General features: G+C 36.5%; 1 protein-coding gene across 13 annotated transcripts in view; it reads left to right on the forward strand.

The window, feature by feature from the left end:
* Pde11 (Phosphodiesterase 11) overlaps window positions 1-24,377 on the forward strand; it is a 232,146-nt gene that overhangs the window by 129,491 nt on the left and 78,278 nt on the right. For all 13 annotated transcript variants that reach the window (XM_069504882.1, XM_034978574.2, XM_034978581.2 and 10 more), the window contains 4 exons: window positions 2,319-2,460; window positions 4,722-4,838; window positions 17,876-18,053; window positions 24,108-24,253. In XM_069504882.1, the coding sequence (XP_069360983.1) occupies window positions 2,319-2,460; window positions 4,722-4,838; window positions 17,876-18,053; window positions 24,108-24,253 (583 nt within the window). The remainder of the gene's footprint in view (window positions 1-2,318; window positions 2,461-4,721; window positions 4,839-17,875; window positions 18,054-24,107; window positions 24,254-24,377) is intronic.

Consider the following 24,377-nt stretch of genomic DNA (forward strand, 5'->3'; position numbering starts at 1 on the left):
TCTTCATGATAGTCTCCAGTGGTTTTTGACGCAAAAGCCATGAGAGAACCTTCGACAAACCCGTTGATGGTTCCGGCGTGACAAATTATAAGTCGCGATCCTTTTCCTACAGGAACTTTGGAAGTAGATGCTGCTGTGTCATCGTTCCAAGAACGGCCTACAGTATGGTTAGCATTAAGCCATGTTTCATCCAAGAACACAACATTTTGCCAATTTTGATTTCTTTCACTTGCCGTAAAAAAGTATACCTTGCCATCGCTATATCAAATCTTTCCATCAATATTTTGCGTTTGTTACATTTTTTGTATCGAAATCCAATGGTCTTCAAAATCTTCGTTAAAGAACTTTCCCCACCGAAGAATAATCCAGCTTCCTTCAGTGAATGCACCAACTTTTTTCTTGTTGGATACTCCTTCTGTAAATAGTAGCCGTAAACATGTCTTCGGATAGCATCGGCATCAAAGCTATCGATGCCTACGACTGGTTTTGCTCGTTTTCTCTTTTTTGGTGTGTGAAGTTTATTTTCTTCTGTGCCAGTCTCGCCATATTTTTTTTAGTTATCCGTCTAACAGTTCGTTGTCCAATATTAAGCGCATCAGCTACGCGTTCAACCACTGACGTTATAGGTAAAATTGGCCCTCCATTTTGAGCTTCACGATCGAAATAGTTACGAAGGCGTATTAGGAACTCACGTGTCTGACTATTTAGAACAGTTCTCTGCGTACGTTCGGTCATATCGACGAAATCCACAACAAAGGGCTTGAACAGAGTCCAAATTAACGAGCAAGGGTCAACAGTAATGCAGTATCAATATTTGAAATCCAAAGCCAGGTCAAAACTATATCACAATCGCATTGCACTGACAGTTTATACTTTTCGAAGCAACGTCAATTCGAAACTGCTTTGTTTTGCATTGAGCATTGACGCGAGTTTGCCGGAGGTAGTAGTTGTGCTAGCCAGCGATCCTATGTGACGATCGTATTAGATTCCATTTTTAAAAATTTATTGATATTTTTTTGCGATTTCAGAGGTTTGTCCACATAGTGAAAATTGTTCATATTCACAAGTACATTCACCCCTTAAATGGTGCAAACTGATTTTTCTACACTTGTATACATTTAAGAAATCAATTTAATAAATAAATTTTGAGTCCTAAACCTAAAACTACATTCGATAAAATTTATGAATCTCTGCACATCACTATCGTCAATAAAGTAATACAATTATTTCCTTCAAAGTCGTTATCAATTAATACGGAACTTCATGAGCGGACAAACGTCAAACCGGCCATCATAGCGTGCCGCTAGTTTAGTATTGTAAAGTTGCAAACAAGTGAATTCATTTGGTATAAGCCTATGCTGTTAGCTTTCAAGTGATCAAAAACCTACGACGAAAGTACAATACGCAGCCAAATGTGATGAACATCCATCTTTAGAAGGAGATAGCAGAATTATAGAGCACTGTCTTGGTCGTTGAGACCGACAAAACGTCATATGGGTATGAGTGACAGAGGCAACGCTCTAGAAAGATGAAATGTCATTCTAAAGGCCGATGTTCATCACTTTCGGCCGCGTACTGTATGAAAGTTGGTCGGTCTGAATATCTCGACTTTTGACAAAATGCTTTGTCGGCAATATTAGTAAAACTTTCTATCAATCATGTGGAATTCTAACCGGTCGAAATTTCCACCCTGTTGAGGGACATGTGGCCTAGTTATTAGTTGTGACAGTGCATATCAAACGATCACGCTGGTGAAGCAACGTTCACCCTAGTAGGGTACGGTGACTGGATAGACCTACTTTGGGTTTTCAAATTCATCCTTTTCGTTTCCTTTATGCCTCGGGAGAGCATGTTAACCCGTCGCGTCGTCGGTCCCGATTATTTATTATTATCACTAACATCTGATAATAATCGTAAAACCTAAGAATCGAAATCTTGTTTTACGTCTTAGTCAAGTCGTATCACTAACATCGGATAATAATCGTAAAACCTAAGAATCGAAATCTTGTTTGTACGTCTTAGTCAAGTCGTATCACTAACATCTGATAATAATCGTAAAACCTAAGAATCGAAATCTTGTGTATACGTCTTAGTCAAGTTGTATCACTAACATCTAATAATAATCGTAAAACCTAAGAATCGAAATCTTGTGTATACGTCTTAGTCAAGTCGTATGCGGAAGGATCTGGAAACCCACCGCATTATTAGATATACCAACAAAAGTCCTACCACTATGTAAAAGTGACCCTGACTCTCAGTAATGAGAAAAAATCTTTTGTACTAGACCAGAGAACTTAATCCCTTCTCTATTGTTACAGGTCTACAGCTTCGGAGCATAGAGGAGCCGCCGGGGGGCGCGGGCGGCGTTATGCCCGCGCCAACCTGTTACGACGCAGAGTGTGCCCGGACAGAAGCCTGGCTCGATGAGAACCAGGAGTTTGTGCACGATTACTTCCTAAGGTTGGTCAAGTTAAGGATAAGGCGAATAAAACGCGCGCTGGCAACTGTTCCGGACGTCATAGGAACAATAATGTCATAAGGAACCTAATGCACATCACACTGCAGCGCGCAGGAGCGAAGTTTCTTATTGCGCTTCCCAGTATAAATGCCTTCATACAGTTCGGTTTCGAAATCCCGATTGATGTTTTATTGGTATGGTTTTACAGAAACAATATCAATCTGCTTTATTCATATAAAAATCATAATAGTTAGTAAATGATTGCAGTTAAATAGATGGTATGTGGAAAAATAAATACAGACATCACGGCCAATAAGGAAGCAGGCTTAAACAAGCTCTAGCGATGATCGTGACAAGACAATCTCGTAAACGGTTTCATTTTAAAAGCGGATTAATCTGCTTTCTAGTGGAATACAACAGAACAAAGTTAGTTTTATAATGAAGCTATTAACCTAAGTTCCCGTGATTGCTTTATCGTGTAAGTTGTAGTTGTAAAGTCTTGACTCGGGTACCCTTTACCATAAATGCTTTGTTTGTTGTTGTAAAGCATAATAATATATTGTTTGTTTATTAGTGTGCATAATTCTAAATTACATCCAATATTACCTACTCCATTCAGATTTATGATGTAGTACGAACTACAATAAATAAATAAATAAAAATACTTTTATTCAATTAAATTTTTACAAGTATTTTTGAATCGTCAGAGGCATCTACCACTGGTTCGGAATACCTTTCCTACAGAGAAGAACCAGCAAGAAACTCGGCGGTTGGCAATGACATTAAAATGTTGTATTGTCAGGAAATAAAACAGGCCAAAAATTGTTGTTTAAGATTATGATCTTTTGATAGATACATAAGTAAATAAATGATAAATCATATTTATCAAAATGTAAGTGAAAACAACTGTTAGTCTTTGATAGACCATTTAACTAATTAATAATTTCAAAATCAAATCTTTAATTCATGTTTTATTATTTTTAACTTAACAAGTTAAAAAGACAACGAGTTAATTTGTAGACCCACATAAGCTGTAATAATTTGGGTGATTAATTATTTGAATGCGAATATTATTCATTAATTTCAATTTCATAGAAATCGAACTCAATACACCCACTTGATTTCAAAACTACAATACCAACCAAGTTCATAACTTCATTTACAAAAGCTTCCACAAATTCAAACTCTGCAACTGTTTAACCAAATACTTGTACAGATGGAGTTCTATTTATAGCTTATGCCGTTATATGATTTATGGCTTTAGTTGATTTCAGTAGGAGGACTTTCGTGAAAGCTTGCAACAATTTGTAAAAATATTTTATTAAAGTCGAAAGTTTTGCTGAATATTCTAACTATTTAAACGAGCTGAGTGTAGTAGTTAATGTTTATCAGTTTGTTGTACTGTAGCCGGCAAGAAATATGGTACATCGACCTTTAGAATGAGTACGATACGTATAGAGCTTTGTCTCTGTCGTTGAGACCGACAAAAAGTCACATACACATAAGTGACAGAGACAACGCTCTACAAAGCCGAAATATCTTTCTAAAGCCGCAACCTCTTTCTAAAGCCGCAATATCTTTCTAAAGGTCGATGTACATTATTTCCTGCCGGGTACTGTATTTTGTTTATGGTAAGAGAAGGTTAAAGAAATCTATTTAACAAGAGGGATACTTAAATTTTGAAAATTATTTTTCTGGGTAACTTTAGAACATAAATTTTTTTGGTACCTATTTTGTTTAATTTTCTTTGGGGTTTTGTTAGAATTTGAAAAAATTCAAGGGGGTACCCAGAGTGATATCTCGTTGAATTTTGAAATCATTATGAGACTTCTTAGACAGTTTTTCTGAAAAATTATTGTTTACGCATGTTTACGAAATAATGAGCGTCAAAGTTAGTAGTAGCCAGCATGATTAAAAAACTTCTGGTGAACTTTATGCGTGTTCTAACAGGCACTAGACCAATCTTTGTTTTATTCCTTTCTTCCTTCTTTTACTTCCTTTCCGTACGTACGTAATTGAAATTCCTCGGACAGGTACGAAGCGATAAGCTTCCTCGTTTCTTATTCGAACCGCTAAGATATGGAAAGGTTGGAATGCCCTTCCGGTGTTAGTTTTCCCCTCCACTTTTAAGTCAAAAGTAGGCACCTTCTAGGCAAGCGCGTTCCATCTTAGGCTGCATCATGACTTGTCAGCGGGTCTGATTGCAGCCAAGCACTAGTCTATGAATAAAAAAATCTTTATTAACGTATTGTGATGTCATCAGGAAGGCAACGCGGCAGGTTGTGGACGCGTGGTTGGTGTCACATGCAACGCCGCCGAGCGCCGAACTTGCGTCCCCCTCGAGAGCCGGCTCTGGATCCGGCGCAACTACACCTGTCAGGTAATAAAATACAGTTTTTTATGTTCAACCCATCGCCGGCTCGCTACAGAGGACGGGCCTCTTCTCAGAGTGAGTTTTAGTCAGCGGCGTGCAGGTCATAGAGGCATAGATGCACTGCTTACCCCAGTTGTAATAGCTCAATGCATATTTTTCATTATGACCTGCCAGTAAACAGGTTCCTACCTAACTAATGCATACCCTGACTTCAAACCCTGTGCACGCCACTGGTTTTAGTTATTACTAGCTTATGCCCGCGACTTCGTCCGCGTGGACTACACAAATTTCAAACCCCTACTTCACCCCCTTAGGGGTTGATAACTATCAAAAATCCTATCTTAGCGGATGTCCACGTCATAATAGCTATCTGCATGCCAAATTTCTGCCCGATCCGTCCAGTAGTTTGAGCTGTGCGTTGATAGATCAGTCAGTCGGTCAGTCAGTCAGTCAGTCACCTTTTCCTTTTATATATTTAGATTGATGTCTAAAACCAGCAATTTGTAAAGAATTTGTGAGTAGTAGAGATGTGGCGTAGACACTAGACACATCCCATTAGATCAAAATGTGACGATAGACTTATGAGAGTACAGACGTACCGCAGACATAGACAAGCCATTGCTGAGCAACTTATTATTTGTAGAACAGTTCCCAATATGTATTAAGTGTGTCTGTCCACTGAAGCGGATCAGAGCTGGGATGTGTTCAAAAGAGCAATCAAATTATTAAAAGGTGGTAAAAATTTTAAAATCTGTTTGGTAGACTATGCATATCGCCGCTCCACTCCGCTCCAGTTGACAGGCACCCGAGGCGTTATGCACGGACCAATTAGATTATTGACAGATCGAGTCATAACTTTATCTTCATCTTTTTATAATGATACTTGCTTACGCTCGCGACCTCGTCCACGTGGACTACACAAACGTCAAACCCCTATTTCACCCGCTTAGAATTATCAAAAATCCTTTTTTAGCGGATGCTTAGTCATAAAAGCTATCTGCATGCCAAATTTCACCTCGATCCATCCAGTTGAGCTGTGCGTTGATAGATCAGTCAGTCAGTCAGTCACCTTTTCCTTTTTTATATAATTAGAAGATGATGATGAATTGTTCTGTTAAACAGATCTCCATTCCGTTTCGCTTCTATGGGCAGATATATACCTACCCTTAGAGTGGAACTCAACCTCCCGCTCAGAGAGGTCACGTATTTCTGGGTGGCTCACAATAAATTCGTTATTAAAAACTTATTTTAAGTATACATTTTATAGAGTGGGAGACCATTATAAAATTATACGTGCTCTTAAATAACTGGAGAGCCTGCCGAAAGGAATTAAGTTGGTAATTGGCTATTACAGGCAATCATAACTTGATAAGTGCCCTTTAGTTCAAGCAGTGGCACATTGGGATAATTGACTTGAACCGAGCTTTGGAAACTTGCCCCTGTTGTTGAAAGAATATGAAAGATGTTTAGAAATTATAAGAATTAAGGCCCACTTGCACAAGACACTCTGATTTAATTTTTATTTAATGCTGTCACTTTTTAGCAAGCGAATTAAAATATTATACTCTTGCCAAAAAGTCACAACATTACTATTGTAATTTTTATTTTGATAGCCGTTTCACTTCGCTACCTACCACACTTTTGCAACCTAGTTGAAAAATTTGAATAATCCATACTAATATTATAATTGCGAAAGTGTGTCTGTCTGTCTGTATGTCTGCTAGCTTTTCACGGCTCAACCTTTCAACCGATTTTGACGAAATTTAGTACAGAGATAGCTTGCATCCCGGGGAAGGACATAGGCTACTTTTTATCTCGGAAAAATGAAGAGTTCCCACAGGATTTTTAAAAACCTAAATCCACGCGGACGAAGTCGCGGACATCATCTAGTTTAAAATAATTCGATTTATAAACATTGAAGCTCTTGAAGTATATCTGACTAGGAAAGTCCTTTTTGTTTAAAATAATATGTTCAACGTAAGGAAACACCTATAAAATAAATAAATAAAATTTATATAAAGCAACAAACTCATATAAGATATTGCACTCATTTATTGGTAAGTAAAATAAACTGTCAATCTGTATGGTTTGGTTTCTTCACCTAAATGAGCTAAGTTGATTCCTACTTCCGTATTAGAGGTGTCAAATACAGGTTCATGTGTGTATCACAATATTATCACGTGTTACAGACAAATATTTAATAATTATTAACGTTACATTATTTTGTTACAAAAAAAAAATTGCTTGAACCGTGAGGCGCAAGCAGAAAAATGGGTGCAATCGATTTTCGACCTTATTGACATACGTCAGAAAACAGCATTTTAGCAATCTATGAATTATACTGAGCAAGAATATGACAAAAAACAACTTTCTCATAACCGTCAATAAGGTCGAGATTTGCTTGCACCGATTTCACCATGAGGCGCAAGCAGATAAATGGGTGCAAGCGATTTCCGACCTTATTGACATAGGGAACAACATTTTAACAATCTATGAATGATACCTACTGAACAAGAATATGACAAAAAACAACTTTCTCATAACCGTCAATAAGGTCGAGAACTAGGGTATAGCTTGTATTTAACTCGATTGATTTAAATTTTAAATTTTACTCTTAATAGGTACCCAATCCATACCTTCGCGACAGGTCGAAATGGCAATCGGGGAGGGAATGCCCCGCACACCCGCACGGCCCCTGTGCTAACCCAGTGCGGGCGAGCGAGGGTGACGTGCGGGTGTGCGGGGTGTCACCCCCGCCTCATACCCCGATTGCCATCTCTACCTGTCGCGGAATACAGTACCTAGTACCTACCTATGTATGTAAAAATAAAAACAAGTAGAACGATAAAGCAATGTCAAGTAGATACCTACAATACAATAGGTAGGTAAGTTTACCTAGTTACCTATAAAAAAATCTTTTTAGTAGGTAACTACTATATTTATTATCATACATTTCTACATATTTATTATCATACGAATTATAAAATGATGATGATGATTTCTAAAAAGAACAATACCACTTCACGTACCTAACCTATTACCTATAATACTTAAATGTATGATAATACCTACACTTTGAAAAACATTTTCTCATACGATTTATAAAATGACGCAAGTATTTCCAAAAAGAACAAATCTACTATAATAGGTATTATTAACGCGCGACACAAATCTATCACAACACAAAAATGTACCTAATCTACATTATTTTGCCTAATCTACATTACAATTATTCACATTAAATATTTATCGACACTCAAGTTCACAAATAAATAAAACTGCATTCAAAATTTATTACGAAACAAACAAAATGATAAAAATACTAGCCGCATACTCGTATCATCACAGTCAACATGTAACAGGCCAATACGAAAATTCGATGTAATAATTATTCACCGTCGAATCGCGACGATATTTGTATTCAGCTGTACCTACCTAATATATTTTATTCTAATATCGTCGCTCGGTCGCGCCGCGCGCGGCGTATCAAAGATCGAACGCCTGAGTTATTTTTTAGGAAGGATTTTCTCAAATTTTCACTACTTTTTATATATTGTATTCAATTTTGTTTTAATCTAAAAACGAATATCTTGAATACATTTATATATTTAATAAATTTATTAGGTACATTATTTTTTGACACCTCTATTCCGTATCTACACCAGCTGAAACTGAATCCTTAGATCAGCGGTTCATTCAATATATTTTTTTTGAAATATTTTCGGCTATTGTGTTCGGTTTTCCTCATTATCAATTCCTGTCATTCGGAGGGCACATAAATTTATAGTACCATATTATTGGAGCGTTAGTAACCGTCTTATCCCCCTCTAACTCGCTGTAGCCTCCATCAATCTTCTGTCGACCCTATTATACCTACTTTCGAAATATCTACTCTATAAATAGAACATTACTTTTTGTTGATGCTTAATTTAATAGCATAAATGTGGATTGTGAAAAATATCAAAAGAATGATCAAGCGTTGGAAGACCCCCCACTAGGTGGACGGACGACATCAGACGAGTCGCAGGGAGCTGCTGGATTCAGGCGGCGCAAGACCGTGGCGTGTGGAAGGCTCTACAAGAGACCTATCTATGTCCAACGGTGGACGTCTATTGGTTGATGATGATGATGATAGTGAAGTTAGGTATAAGTAAAGAATTAACTTTCTTTAATTTGAAAAAGATTAAAAACTTACTTTGAAAGTTTGAATTTGATACTTAAATGCAATGTGTCTGCGAAGACGGAAATGGTATTTTTGTAGACAGAGCCATTTTGGCGTCGTCGCCTCGGTCTGCCTGAGTTAAGTAAGAAATAAGTTTCGAAAGTTTCAGTTAAAAAATCTACTTGGCACTTTAACACGGAATGTCTTTTTAGGTGTGAAGCGAACATTGTCCGAAGTAAAATTTTAACTTCAATCGGATTAACTTAGTACCTACTAGTAGACTAGTTACTAGTTTGTTCTTGTAGCTGTTGTAGCATAAATGAATTAGACTGGATGCAAAGAATAATATAGTTGCCTGATGAGTTAGAGACGTATTTGTTAACTTTATTGATGTTTTCGTTCTTTTACCTTTCCTAGTTAGTGACATTTCAAAGCTTGTATTTCAATATCAAAGAAATTCAATAGATTAGATATAAATATAGAAGAACCGCAGTCCCACAAGACTTGTTTGAATTTGTACTTTGAAATCAAACTACTTGACCACAAAAACCAATTTGATACTAAAATGCGATGCTTGTTGTAATGCGATGTTTGTTTGTTTGTCCTTCAATCACATCGCAACAGAGCAACGGATCGATGTGATTTTTTTGCATCGGTATAGTTAAAGTCAGACGAGTCGCAGGCAGCCCCTGGCGGCACACGACCGTGGCGTGTGGAAGTCCCTATAAGAGACCTATGTCCAGCAGTGGACGTCTATCGGTTGATGATGCTTTTTGTAATTTGTGGGTTTTTCGGCTAGGTTTTTTATTTCAAATACATATTAAATAGGTATATATGCAGAATATTAAAATATATTTTTGGAAAACCACTTATGTGTTGTATGTATTAATAATATGTTTTAATTGATACATATTTCACAGATGCAGGATGCAAAAAAGGTGCTCTATCGAATCTAATAAACTAGCAAGTTAATAGCTACGTTGAAGGCTCATCACTTATTTCCAATTTATATAATAACTAATTGGGACAGGATTGCTACTCTATCGTATCCATAAACGATCAATGGAACAAGTATATATTTTGCATACTAAGTGTTTAATCAATTTTTAAAAGCTATGCTAATAGATAACACTTATTGAACATATTGAAAATTTATCGACTTTCAGAAGCCCATTATTTGAAAACTATAAATAAAATAACTAGTATTAACTATTAGTATTAAAAATCAATTAAAAAAAACTTGTACAAATTTATTTAATTAAAGAACATGTATTTTTTTCTGTCCCATGAATGACTCCTGAAATACATACTAACTAAATACTTACATAAATAATTTCTTCAATAGAAAAACATCCGTAAACTGCACTAAATAGGTTTAACTGAACGCCAAGCATAGGGAACGAACAGACAGACAGATAGATTTTTGTACACCTATCCATATTATTTTATTAATATTATAAATGCGAAAGTGCGTCAGTCTGTCTGGCAGTCTGCTAGCTTTTCACGGCGCATCCGTTTAATTAACTTTGGCAAAATTTGGTGCAAAGATAGCTTACATCCCGGGGACGGATATTTATCCCGGAAAATTGAAGGGTTCCCACAGAATATTAAAATACCTAATTCCTCGCGGGCGAAGCCGCGCACATCATCTTACTATAACTTATCTCTAAAAGATCTAAGTTGCACTAAATTGGCAATAATTTTTAATAAAACCAGTAATATGTATATTGAGCATTCCATTAATTTTAAAAGCTTTGCAATATAGACATTAGACACTGTATTACTTTAATTTTAAAATTTTAAAAGGTATGTCTGGAGTTTAGAGTTATGAGACAAGTATTTTAATAATTTAATGGTGCGGCTACATTAAGGTTAACATCAATGCCCAACAATGCCATAAACAACGAGATAATGTCCGCCGCTAATGCCATTTACAATGACGTTTACATTGGCGTTAAAATGTCCTTATTTTCAAGATGGACGTTGACGCTACTACACGGTATTAAATGATTGTTAATTTTTATTATATGAATATATTTCAAACTTCATAGTCACTAATCGTTCCTGCCGGTTTTCTCAAAAGAGCTCGGTGGCTATCATTCAGTGTTTAACACTGAGTTAGCGAATCACCTCGCTGTGCATTTCCTTTTGGGCGGTGTGTTGTCATTGCCCACATTACTCATTATTTAATTGTGACACGATTGCTACTTTACTTATCTTAAAACGATCTATAATTGCATGTAATATCAATTATTTATAATGGATCCAGTAGATGTTATGCATATTGAGCGTTTCATTATTTTGAACTGACTTCAAAAAAAGGAGGAGGTTCTCAATTCGTCGTAATAATTTTTTTTTTTTTTTTTTTTTAATGTATGTTCCCCGATTACTCGAAGACGCCTGGACCGATTTTGAAAATTCTTTTTTTGTTTGAAAGGGTATACTTCAAAGTTGGTCCCTGTTATGTTGTATTAAATAAAATAATGTTTCTTCATGTAATTTGTGTTTATTTTAATATTTCCACTCGGATTAACTTAGTAATTAATATTAATACAATGAGCTAGTGTGCACGGCTCTGGCCAAGTCTTACAAGTGAAAGTCTATCAATTGACGTTGACACATGACAGGTGACACCTACGTACGACATTGACAATTGGTCACTTGTCTATGAGTTGTCTCTGCTACATCATCCCCTTTTATTTTTTAAAAAAAATATCTACATAATCATCCAGTTACAATTTTGAAAAATTACTTACATATATCATCCCCTTTTAATTTTACATAACTAATCATCCCCTTTTAATTTTACAATTTACATAATTATTACTTAATTAATTTTATATTATTATTGTGCCACACTTCTTAAATTTACTACAATTATTGACTCTTAAACTACCCATTCAACCAGCGATGGACAGCCTGTCTGATTGAAACACAAAGTCTACGCCGCCGGTCGAATATGAAACGAGGTTCTACTATATTGTACATTATTTTTGTCTATTATTACATATGCTCTATATCCATTATATCTAACAATTTCGCCTTCTGACCAAATATTCTTACTTGGCTCTTTTTTGAACCAAACTTTTTGCCCTACAGTAAACCTACTTTTAAATCGACTTGTCTTATTATAATTTTTTATATTTCTAGTTTGTACATCATTAAACTGTTGAGTTACATTCTGATTTAACTTAGGTGTTAGGTATTGTGAGCTAACAATCAACTTAGTTTTTAAATTTCTATTCATTAGTAGCTGACTGGGGGAAAAATTTGTACCAGAAACGGGAGAAGCCCGATATTGTAATAATGCTAGCCTTACATCAGTTCTATCTTCGTGGCATTTTGTTAGCATTTTCTTCGCAATTTGTACCCCTCGTTCAGCCATACCATTCGCTTGGGCATATCTTGGACTAGTATAAGTAAATTTAAATCCCCAATTATGTGCAAACTCTTTACATTCCCTCGAATCAAATGGAACATGGTCAGATATTATTTCTGCAGGTATTCCATGAGTACTAAAAATATCTTTTAATGTATTAATTACACTTGTAGCAGTTTTACTGGATATGTATTTTATCTCTAACCATTTAGAATAATAGTCATATACTACTAAATAACTTTTCCTTCTAAAGTCCATGATATCTATACCTAATTTTAAAAATGGAAGGTTGGGAACTTGATGTGATAATAACGGCTCTTTAACATTACTATTATGATGCGTTTGACAAGGAAAGCATTTCTTAACATACTCTTCAATGTGAGAGTCCATATAAGGCCAGTAATACAACCTTCTAGCTGTCTGCTTCATTTTTGACATACCTACATGCCCTTCATGTAAAGTTTTAATGACATTCAATCTTAAACTCTTCGGTACTATTAACCTATCATTATAGAAGACTAAATTATCGTCCACACTAAGTTCAGCTCTTAATTTATGATAACTTCTTATTACATCTGGAATATGAGAAATTTTGTCCGGCCAACCATTCTGTATAAATTCAATTATTTTTAATAACTCTTCATCTTTAGAACTTTCTGAGATTAATACTAATTTTTGTTCTTCTGTGCATTCTAATTTCTGTGCTAACCCTATACAGTGTATGACTTCATACATATAAGAATCATCTGTATCATTACACTCTTGATACGACCTTGATAACAAATCTGCTATGTACATTTGTTTACCTTGTAAATATTTAAATTCAAAATTATATTTTAATAACTTTAACTTTAATCTCTGTAGTCTAGGAGACGGTACCTCATGTAAATGCTTTTTTAATAAACTTTCTAATGGTTTATGATCATTAACTACGGTAATCTTATGACCATAGATATAATAATGAAATTTCTTAGTTGCCCATACTATACTTAACAACTCTTTTTCAATTTGGGAAAAATTACATTCTGCAGGTGTTAAACTTCTTGAAGCAAAGCAAACTGGTTTACCATTTTGAAGTAAACAGCATCCGAGACCACTCTTTGATGCGTCACACTGAATCGTTATAGGCAATTTACTGTTAAAATTCTGTAAAATGGGCGCTTGGCTTAATTTAATTTTAATATTATTATAAACATTTTCATGAACTTCCGTCCATAACCACTCAACATCTTTCTTTAATAATAACTGAAGCGTTGATGCAATATCAGCCAAGTTAGGTATAAATTTTCTTAAATAATTGACCATGCCAAGGAAAATCTGTAACTCTTTTTTATTATTGGGACTTTTCATATTAATAATTGCACTTACCCGCTCTGGGTCTATTTGCATACCTTTCTCAGAAAAAATATGGCCAAAATACTTCACCTCTTTTAATTTATATTGAAATTTATTCTTATTAAAGCGAACATTATGTTCTCTAGCCCGTTCAAAAACCTTTTTTAATATTGCATCATGCTCTTGTTCAGTTTCACCACATATTAACAAATCATCACAGTACACTATCACGCCTGGAATATCTCCAAAGGCTGTTTCACTATATTTTTGGAAAATTTCCGGTGCTACTGATAAACCAAATGGCATTCTTAGGAACTTATAACAACCAAATGGACTATTAAATGTACATAAATCATTCGAATCTTCTGAAAGTTTAATATTATAAAAACCATCGGATAAATCTAGCACTGAAAAATACTTTTTATTACAAAGTTTAGTTATAATTTCATCAATGGTGGGAATCAAATGATGTTCTCTTATTAATACTTTATTAAGATCTTTAGGATCTAAACAGATTCTAAGCGAACCATCTTTCTTTTCTGTAATAACCAAGTTGCTTACAAAACTTTTAGGGTGATCGACCTTCGCGATGACTTTGTGCTTCACCAGAGCTTCCAACTTGTCCGCAAGGCGATCCTTCAGTGCGTTAGGCACTCGCCGTGGGGGTCGCACCACAGGCTCCACGCCAGGTTGAATGCGTAGCTGCAGTGAGCTCTTAAACTCCCCGACTCCCTGAAACAGTTCGTTATTCATATTAACAATTGAGTCTTTACTCATTTTCATATTAGTATTAGTGCAACTTGTAAGTGTATTAATATTATTATTAGTATTTAAGAGCCTAAGCTTTACCAAAGAGCCTAGCCCTAGGATCGGTCTAACCGGTTCATTAATAATTAAAAACTCAGTGTTGAACCACTCATTGTTATTAATATTATTATTAGAATATACTTTTAATGTGACCTTTCCTATAGGAAATAATTTTCCTCCACCAAAGACTTCTATTAAGGTTTTTGTCTCAGACATTTTTATTTTTGTCTCATCATCGACAATTTTTTTAAGGTCCCGCAAACTCAAAACATTTATTTGGGCCCCCGTGTCACACTTAAAACAGACCCTCTTATTTTCAACTTGCAACAACGTATTCCATTCATTTTTAGTAAAATCTATTGAGTATACTAGTCATAAATCATGAATGTTATTAATATTATCAAGCTTTTGATTCTTAGACATACATCCTATACTAAAATGATTTAATTTTCCACATTTTAAACAAGTTTTTCCAAAGGCTGGACACTGCCTAGGACCATGTACCTTATTACACTTTTTACACTGATAATTGTTTTTATTCAAGTTATTTTTATAATTATTTTGACAATTTTTCTTATTATTAATATTATTATGGGGCCTACTATACTTAGCTTTGCTATTGTTGCTCGCCGGGGTAGTCAGCTGCCGGGTTGTGCTTGCTGCTGCCACCGCTTTCACCTCCGAGCTGTGTAGCACCATAAGTTGCTGACTGGACAGCTCCGCTGATCGACATATGTCCAGTGCCTTGTCCAGTGTGAGGTCCTTAATTTCTAATAATTTTTGTTGCACTCGTGTCTGTTTCACGCCGATGACGAGTCTGTCCCGTAACATCCTGTCCTTTTGTTGACCAAAGTTACAGCTGTCTGCCAGTTTTCTTAAGTCTGAGTAAAATGTGTCAAAATTTTCTCCGTCTTGTTGTACTAAGACTATTAAAATTGTAACTTGCCATTACTTCATTACTTTTCGGCTTGAAATATTCGTCGAATAACTTGATAACTTCCTCTAATTTCGGTTTATCTTCTTTTTTTAATACGTTGAGGTATAGTTCCAGGGCTGAAGATCCAATGCAATTTAATAATAATGCTGCTTTTCTTGGTTCAGACAACTTCTCAAAACCCGCCGCCAGCATAAATATCTTAAACGAATCCTTGAATTTTTGCCACTGCTGCCAGCACGTATCCAAATCTTCCAGATCTATTCCTCGCGGCATCTTAAATTCGACACCACACATGTCGCCTTGCATCGTGGTCGTTGCCCCGTCGGCCATTGTCTTGATGTTCAGTCCAAACTTACAATCCGTTTTAATCTGATGTTTTGTTCGAAAACGGCTGCGCCATGTTATGTTGTATTAAATAAAATAATGTTTCTTCATGTAATTTGTGTTTATTTTAATATTTCCACTCGGATTAACTTAGTAATTAATATTAATACAATGAGCTAGTGTGCACGGCTCTGGCCAAGTCTTACAAGTGAAAGTCTATCAATTGACGTTGACACATGACAGGTGACACCTACGTACGACATTGACAATTGGTCACTTGTCTATGAGTTGTCTCTGCTACAGTCCCATTTAAATTTGGTGAAGATCTGATGAACATCTTCGAAGATAGATACTGGAACTCCTCAACGGATAAGAGTGAATTGCTCGCGATCAGTGTAATAGCTTAGTAAACAGTAGGTTTTTAACCAGTCATAGCATAATTCCATGGGACCACTAAAAATTGTGAAATAAATTTTTTTTACAAAAAAAATAAAAACCGACTTCGATACACAAACACTAAAAATTGAAAAATAATTTAATTTATTACCGAATATATTATGTATACAAGAGTTAATATAGTTCCATAATAATATTTTTTGGGCGTTCAGGTCGCAGTGGTAGTAGTAGTGTATGAGAATATTAAGCAGAACTCTCACGCGAGCATGTTTCATTACGAATTTTTCTTCATCCTAAAAGCAAGTGATATCTTTTGCTTAAGACGCCTATGTCTCCGAAAAGTTAAAGGTACGACTCCGGGATCGAACCCTGAATCCTCCAAAGAGGAGACCAACATCTTAATTACTAGGCTATCACCGCTTTATCTCCTCATGTCAACGTTAATTCCTGGAGTCCATGTCAGTAGATTACGTGGTTCACACATCCGGTTGTTGTAACATAGAGAATTCGACCTCTGTCTCTGTCTGTGAATTGTAATCTCCTAATCCAATGTATTTCGACCACGGACATAGTTCACAGCGGAATTGTTAATTAGCATTATTATTTGGCTATTTGGACGATTTATGTACCGGATTATCCGATGCGGAAGTAATCCATATAGGACGGTGTGTATTAAGTAAATTAATAACTTAACGTGTGGGATGCGTTTTGAACCAAATAAAGTGCTTTGCTTGTTGATGATGGGGATAATCTATAGTACACGACAGGTTGAGATAGCAGTCTAAATATATAAAAGGAAAAGGTGACTGACTGACTGACTGGCTGGCTGACTGATTGACTGACTGATCTATTAACGCACAGCTCAAACTACTGGACCGATTGGGCTGAAATTTGGCATGTAGATAGCTATTATGACGTAGGCATCCGCTAAGGATTTTTGAAATTTCAACCCAAGCAAGGGGGTGGTAAAATAGGGGTTTGAAATTTTTGTAGTCCACGCGGACGAAGTCGCGAGCATAAGCTAGTCAGGGTATAAGACGGAGGGACGCGGGCACACACCCGCACGTTACCCGCCCTATCCCGCACCGGGCTAGCTTGGGGGCGGTGCGGGTGTGCGGGGTGTCCCCACCCCGATTGCTATATCGCCCTGCCGCGTACCATTATACCTGTGTGTTAAAATTTAAAATCTATACGAATAAAAAGACTTGTCCTGACTGACTGACTGATCTATCAACGCACAATTTAAACCGCTAGAAATTTAAACTTTCACAGTAATTTTTTTATGACGTAGGCGCCCAATAGGGATTGAATTTTTGTATGAAAATCCGTACGTTTTCAAGTTATATCTATGAAAAGTAAAAATGAAAAAAAAATACGTATTTCAGTGTGTTTGTTAGCGGGCTGCAGCGCTGATCACCAGTGCCAACGATTTGCGTGGCTAGAAAACTAGCTTTATTTAGTTAGCTACACAGTGGGGCCGATTCTCTTGTACACAATCTCTAAACTAAACTAAATTAACAGGTCTAAATCTGGTGCTATCCTTTCCCGCAAGCAACAATATGAAAGGGATAGCAATAGATTTAGACGTGCCATTTTAGTTTAGAGATTGTGTACAACGGAATTAGCCACAATATGTGGGTAGTTTGTTAACGGTTACTCATACAACTCTGTATCCACCTAAAAACCAGTTCCTTTTCCGACAGGAAGATCTCTGCGCACGAGTTTGAGCGCGGCGGCCTCCTGAAGCCGCTGGTGACGACAGTCGACGGCACACCCACTTTCCTCGGCGACCAGCCGCCACACGCCGCGCCCTCGCGACCGCAGCGACGGTCGCGGCACGAGCTGCGACAGTTGGACGAAAAGGAACTTATTTTTGAATTAGTAAGTGTACTTATCTAAAGCAACAGTCGTTAGAAATGTAATGCTAGCGGCCTCCTCTAGCCGTTGAGTCGACGAAATCCAGTGTGCCAGTTGGACGAACAGGAACTTATATTTTAATAATTATTTATTTATTTAAACAACTCAGTACAGTTCATCTCTGTGGAATCCTGACCCCTAAACTAGGAAATCCCGTGTCTCCCGTGTCCCGTTGGACGAGAAAGTGCTTAATTGGATGTCGATCTCGAAAAATATGATCGCATAGATTTTATATTTATTCGCGTGTCCTGGGTGGCAGTCACGTAATGTCGTTATCGCTCCTCAATTATTGTTTTCCAGTTGTTGCTAGATGATAAATAATATCATTATAGAGAACAGTTAAGTAGTTTCAAACAGTATCCTCTAATTATATTAGTCTATTTTATTAGTATATTGGTATTATACATATTATTTTAATACATGTATTAGTGGTTTATGTATTAGTATGTATCAGTTATTTGAATGTATGTTTATTAGTATATTACACACCACCTGCAGTCTAATTTTCCTTATACTTTCCAATCTTTAAGGTTGCCTGGTAGAGATAGCTAATTAGCGATAAGGCCGCCTTTTGTATCTTCCTTCTGTCTGTGTTTTTTATTCTTTAATGTAATCCTTCTTGTGGTTGTGCAAATAAAGTGTATTTATTATTATTATATCACGTTCCTAAAAAAAATTACGTAGTTACTATAATATAATTATGGAAGCACTGATATTTTTTAATACAAACATTTCATAATTTTGTGTTATCATCACATAAAATTATCTTCGAACCGACCAATTTGTATATTGCGTACTTACAAATTAAAATAACATTAAAAAAATGATAATTATGTAATTATTGATAGCATAATATAAAAACGTTTAAACAAGCGCCACCGTTCGTATTACTGAAACCATTGAACGTAATTACAACAGCTATAGTCGGCGACATGTCGAGATGGCAATTGGGGAGGGAACGCCCCGCACACCAGCACAACCCCCGCACTAACCCGGTGCGGGTGAGCGCGGGTGGCATGCCGGTGTGCGGGGCGTGCCCCCGCCTCGTACCCCGATTGCCATCTAAACCTGTCGCTTACTGTGGGTATTGATTGTATTTTACTAATGACTATTTTCATTTCATGTAATCCAGCTCGACCCAGCTTCAAACGGACAGTATTTTTAAAAATATTCTCTTATTGAACATTATATTATAATAAAGAAATGCTACATGAACCATCCGTCCCTAGTCCCTATAGTAGTTTAGTTTCTCTATAGTCACATAGTCACATTATTTATATTTTCCATACGTCATATGATTGTTACAACCAAGCTTTGAACAAAACCCTTATCTCTTACAAGTTACATCACAAATCAACTGTCTAAAGTTTTCGGGACACTGCATGACTACTGTCAATGAACCAGACTGTTTACATGTGTAACAATTTAGGCTTCTGGAATCTGGACCGGGAGGTCGGTTGATAATAGCAGTGTTCACTTGATAATTATATGTACACTAACTGATGCCCACGACTTCGTCTGCGTGGATTTTAGGGTTAAGGTAAGGTTTCTAAAAATCCCGTGGGAATTTTCCGGGATACAAGTAGCCTATCAAGGTTTTTATATATATTCATGCAAAAAATCACTTCTATCCGTGGTTCCATTCCAGCGTGATTGAAGGACAAACCAAGAAACAAACACTTTCGCATTCATAATATTAGAAGTGATATAAGTCCCGCAAATTGCTAATGTGCGTGGTCGCCATTTTAGTGACGTCAGCACTAGACTGAAGTTTCGAGCTGATGGTATATTTTTACTTAAATATACGTCAAGATGACGTCATTTCGATGTTAATAAGACATGGTTCCAGCGCAATAGCAATTTGCGGGACTTATACATATATAATTATCTCTGAATGCTATAAATCTAGTCTAAAATGAGATGTGACGTAAATGCCTGGGTTTAATTTAATTTCCAAGGAGTAAAATAACACTTTCTTAAAATATGACGACCACATGCCGTCTTAGAAATGAGTTAGTATTTTCTTTCATTCAATCAGAAGCACTAAATAATACAATTTAAGCTTTAGGCAGTGGTCCGACCGCGCCGCAAAACGACTAACTATCGGCGATTTTCTCTCTCATAATCATCATTATCATCAACCAATAGACGTCCACTGCTGGACATAGGTCTCTTGTAAGGACTTCCACACGCCACGGTCTAGAGTATAGAGTAAAATTTTTGTTTTATATTTTCTTCAGAATAGTATTAGAAATCACGTCATGCATTGCCAGACATTTAGTATCGAGAGTAGAATACCCAGAGTAATTTTCAACTTTTATACAATAACGAGGGTCTGGCTCTTTCTACTACGAAATAAGCAAAAAACGGAACAGTGTCATTATTACGTAATAATAATGTATTTTCAAAACGAATTTTTATATATGGTGTACTGCAGGGCTTTCATATTATCACTGTATTATTTTATTCTTCTTTCTCTACTACCTTCTCTATATCCCTATAAGCCTTAAAATAACACATTCAATAATTCGTAAACAATAAGATTTAAAACTCTACGGGCATTTATATATTAAAACATATTTTTCAGTTTCCAAAATTCCATATGGTCACTTTGATGGTCACGTTCGATCCGAATTCTGTTTTATTATTTCGTGTATGAATCAAGACGTGGATATATTGCTGCGTTAGATTAAATAAATGTATGAGTTATCGCACTGGACCCCCTAAAATATGATGGCGCTTTTTGATAGATTGTGTGGAATAATATCATCAAGGGTCGCTCTCTCTGTTGGAATTGGAAAGGAAGCGACGGCGGCGTTCGTATATTTCTTATTTTTTAAGTGAAGCTATATATTTCATTTGAGGAAAAAGCGGCTTAAGTGTCTATTTATCATCTTAGATAAGAGTTAAAAAAATTATATAAGTATAATTGTATAACAAAGACTGGGATATTTACAAAAGTACGGGTATTGCGTTAGACTTCTAAAGGACTTAACGTTTAATTAAGTGTTAAAACAAAACAAAAAACTACTACACAGCCAACTATCAGATAATTCTCAACTCTAGATCTTTATATTTTAGATATATTTTCCCATGTGGATAAATTAGGATATGTTATTTGGTCACGTTCAACTCGAATTGTTCGTGTATCCATCAAGACATGGATATATTGCTACGATAGATTAGACAAATGGTCGAGGTGTCGCAGTAGACCTTCCTAAATTTGATTGCCCTCTCTGAATATATTATTGTCCGGAAAATATGATTGAGAATCTCGGTATTACCACAGACACAGCCACAGAATACATAATAGTACCTATAATAGTACCTACACTACAGTTATTACTTATTAGACGACACTTTATCTTTTCTATTTTAAGAGGAGCTATTTATTACATCTGTGGATCATTTTGTAAGACATAACATAAATTATTTAGATGATGCTCGCGACTTCGTCGGCATGGATTTTTTTTTAATTATTCCGACACAAATTAGCCCTTGACTGCAATCTCACCTGGTGATAAGTGATGATGCAGTCTAAGATGGAAGCGGGCTAATCTGGAAGGAGTATGGCTGGCTTTTAATGTCTTCGATTTTCCGAGACAAAAAGTGGCCTATATATATCCGTCTCCGGGATTCAAGCTATTTCTGTAGCAAATAGATGATGCCCGCAACTTCTTCGGCGTGGATTCAGGTTTTTGAAAACCCCGGAAAAACTTATACTAAGTAAACATTACCACCTTTGTCGTATTTTAGCTGTCAATTTTTGAGTTACGCCAAATAATGGTTTCGTTACAATACGAGTATGCTTTGAACGTCTGTATAGTCCGTACAAAATGACTTCTACTCTATGGGTCAACTGTAATGTCAAAAGTACGGTTCACCTTTAAAGTAAGGACTAAATCGTATTTTTGACATGAAACTTGATACATAAAGTTAAAATGGCGTATGAAAAGTCATTTTTTACGCAATATATTTTTAATTTATTGAAAGCTTCGCAATGTATTTATGAAAATAATAATGAGTATAAATGAAGAATTATTTACACAGGTGTAGTGAGCATTGTTATTTATCACCACACTGCACGAATGAAACAGTATAAATATGTTTTTTAATTAATTTAATGTGTTCATCTACATTACGACCGGCGAAATCCTGTGTAGGTAATATTGAAATTGTCGACATTTTAAGTAAATATAATAATGATTAACTCGGGTCATATGGTCTAAGATCCCGCTATAGAACGACCTTCACCGAGCTGGTTAATGGATGAAACGTATTTTATATTCAATTTAATATGTCAATAAATATATTGCGTACGTTTTTTCTTTCTTTCTTTCTATCTTCTTCGCAAGAGACACATGTAACGTAATATTCAGCATGGTGATGACGTTAGCACAGGCCGACGCTTATGTGACCTCTACCACAGAATATTTAATAGTACCACCCAGGTACAGAAGCCTCACTCCGCCCAAAGACGGTTAAATAAATAGCGACTTTTGTTACTACATAAAGTGCAGTTCAGCTCGCAAGTCGCTGCTGCCTAAATTCAATAAGATGCATCTCTTTCTATCGCATTGACTGTTGTCTCTCTCACTCTCTCATAAGAGATAGATCCGTCGCGTCGAATGGCCGCGCCGGCAGTACGTAGATCAAATTGGAAATGTTCGAACGGAAATTAGTTCGGAAATAAGTAAAACCGCCCTTTACGACCTGCAAGTTAGGACGTCAGTGTAGAAAGTGTGTTATGGGTAGTTTTCTGCTACTCATGCATTTACGGTACGCCCGTTGCTGTTGAAATTAGATTTAATAGAAAAAATAGATTAGGTTCGTAAGTATTTATTTTGGCTGTCTGTCCCGGAAAATCAACGAGTTCTCACGGGATTCTTAAAAACCTAAATCCACGCGAACAAAGTCGCGGGCATCAGCTAGTTTTATTATAAATTGGTACCCTCATCTACTAATTAATAGTAGGTAGGTATATCCACGACCCGCTCTAGATTAGAGACTTGGAATTTAATTAATACGTAAACTCGAAACGACGACGACATGTTAATCTAAACTTTCTAAATAATAAGGCCCTGGGTGTTTATTGCTTTGTTACATTAGGATTACAGTTGCAATAAAAGCTGTGATTACAACTAAACGCACTACATCCAAGCAATCAAGTTGGATTTTATGATTTTAAAGTCCTCTTGATTTAAGGTGCTTTAAGCATGTGGCCCAGGTCTGAGCGGGTGCGTCCAGCGGGGTGGCCACTGGAAAGTGTATAGAACAAACTCTTAATATTAAACAAGAAATTGTAAGGAAGACGCGTGGACGTGTCCTTATCGAGAGCGGGTGCCGAGCGGCATGGAATGTATGGCATCGCGCCATACATTCGCCTTTCTCCATCTGCCATCTCGACCTGTCGCGTACTTTGTATATATTTCGCTTTTTGTGTCGTATTCCTCATTGCTGAGGGTTGAGACCTTTTTCGTCACTAATCACATCATGGTAAGACTTTCTTGGTATACCTAATAATACGGTGGGTTCCCAGATCTTCTCGCGATAATAAAAAGACTAGCTTATGCCCGCGACTTCGTCCGCGTGGACTACATAAATTTCAACTTACTATTTTACTCCCTTAGGGGTTGAATTTTCAAAAATCCCTTAGTGGATGCCTACATCATAATAGCTATTTACATGCCAAATTTCAGCCCGATCCGTCCAGTAGTTTGAGCTGTACGTTGATAGATCAGTCAGTCAGTCAACTTTTCCATTTATATATCTAAGAAGAAGATTTTAGTAAAACAATTTTTTTAAAGAATATTTATTAGCCATGTTACCTAAATGACAAATATTCCCCTTTTCCTCTCCAACTAAGCGTCAAGCTTGTGCTAGGAGTAGGTACGACAATAGTGCAACGGGCGGGGTTTGAAGCGTCGACCACTTCGTCGTTCACCACGTTGTGGGGTTTTCAGTCCACTCTTTTACCCGTTGAGCTATTGAGGCTCTTAATTGTTTTATTTGTTATAGGTAAAAGATATATGCAATGAGCTGGAGGTGCGAGTGCTGTGCCACAAGATCCTTCAGAACGTGTCAATCCTGCTGGACGCGGACCGAGGCTCTCTATTTCTGGTGCAGGGGGAGCGCGCGTCCTCCCCACACCCGCAGAATGGAAGGTAGGTAAAAAAATAATTTACTTAACAAGTCGTAATTAGGTAAAAATCGTTTTAGTGCGAGTCGGACTCGCACACGAAGAGTTCCGTACCATCGTACAAGAAATAACATTTTTTTTAAAATTTT

This window comes from Maniola hyperantus, chromosome 19, assembly GCF_902806685.2.
Source record: "Maniola hyperantus chromosome 19, iAphHyp1.2, whole genome shotgun sequence".
NCBI lineage: Eukaryota > Metazoa > Arthropoda > Insecta > Lepidoptera > Nymphalidae > Maniola > Maniola hyperantus.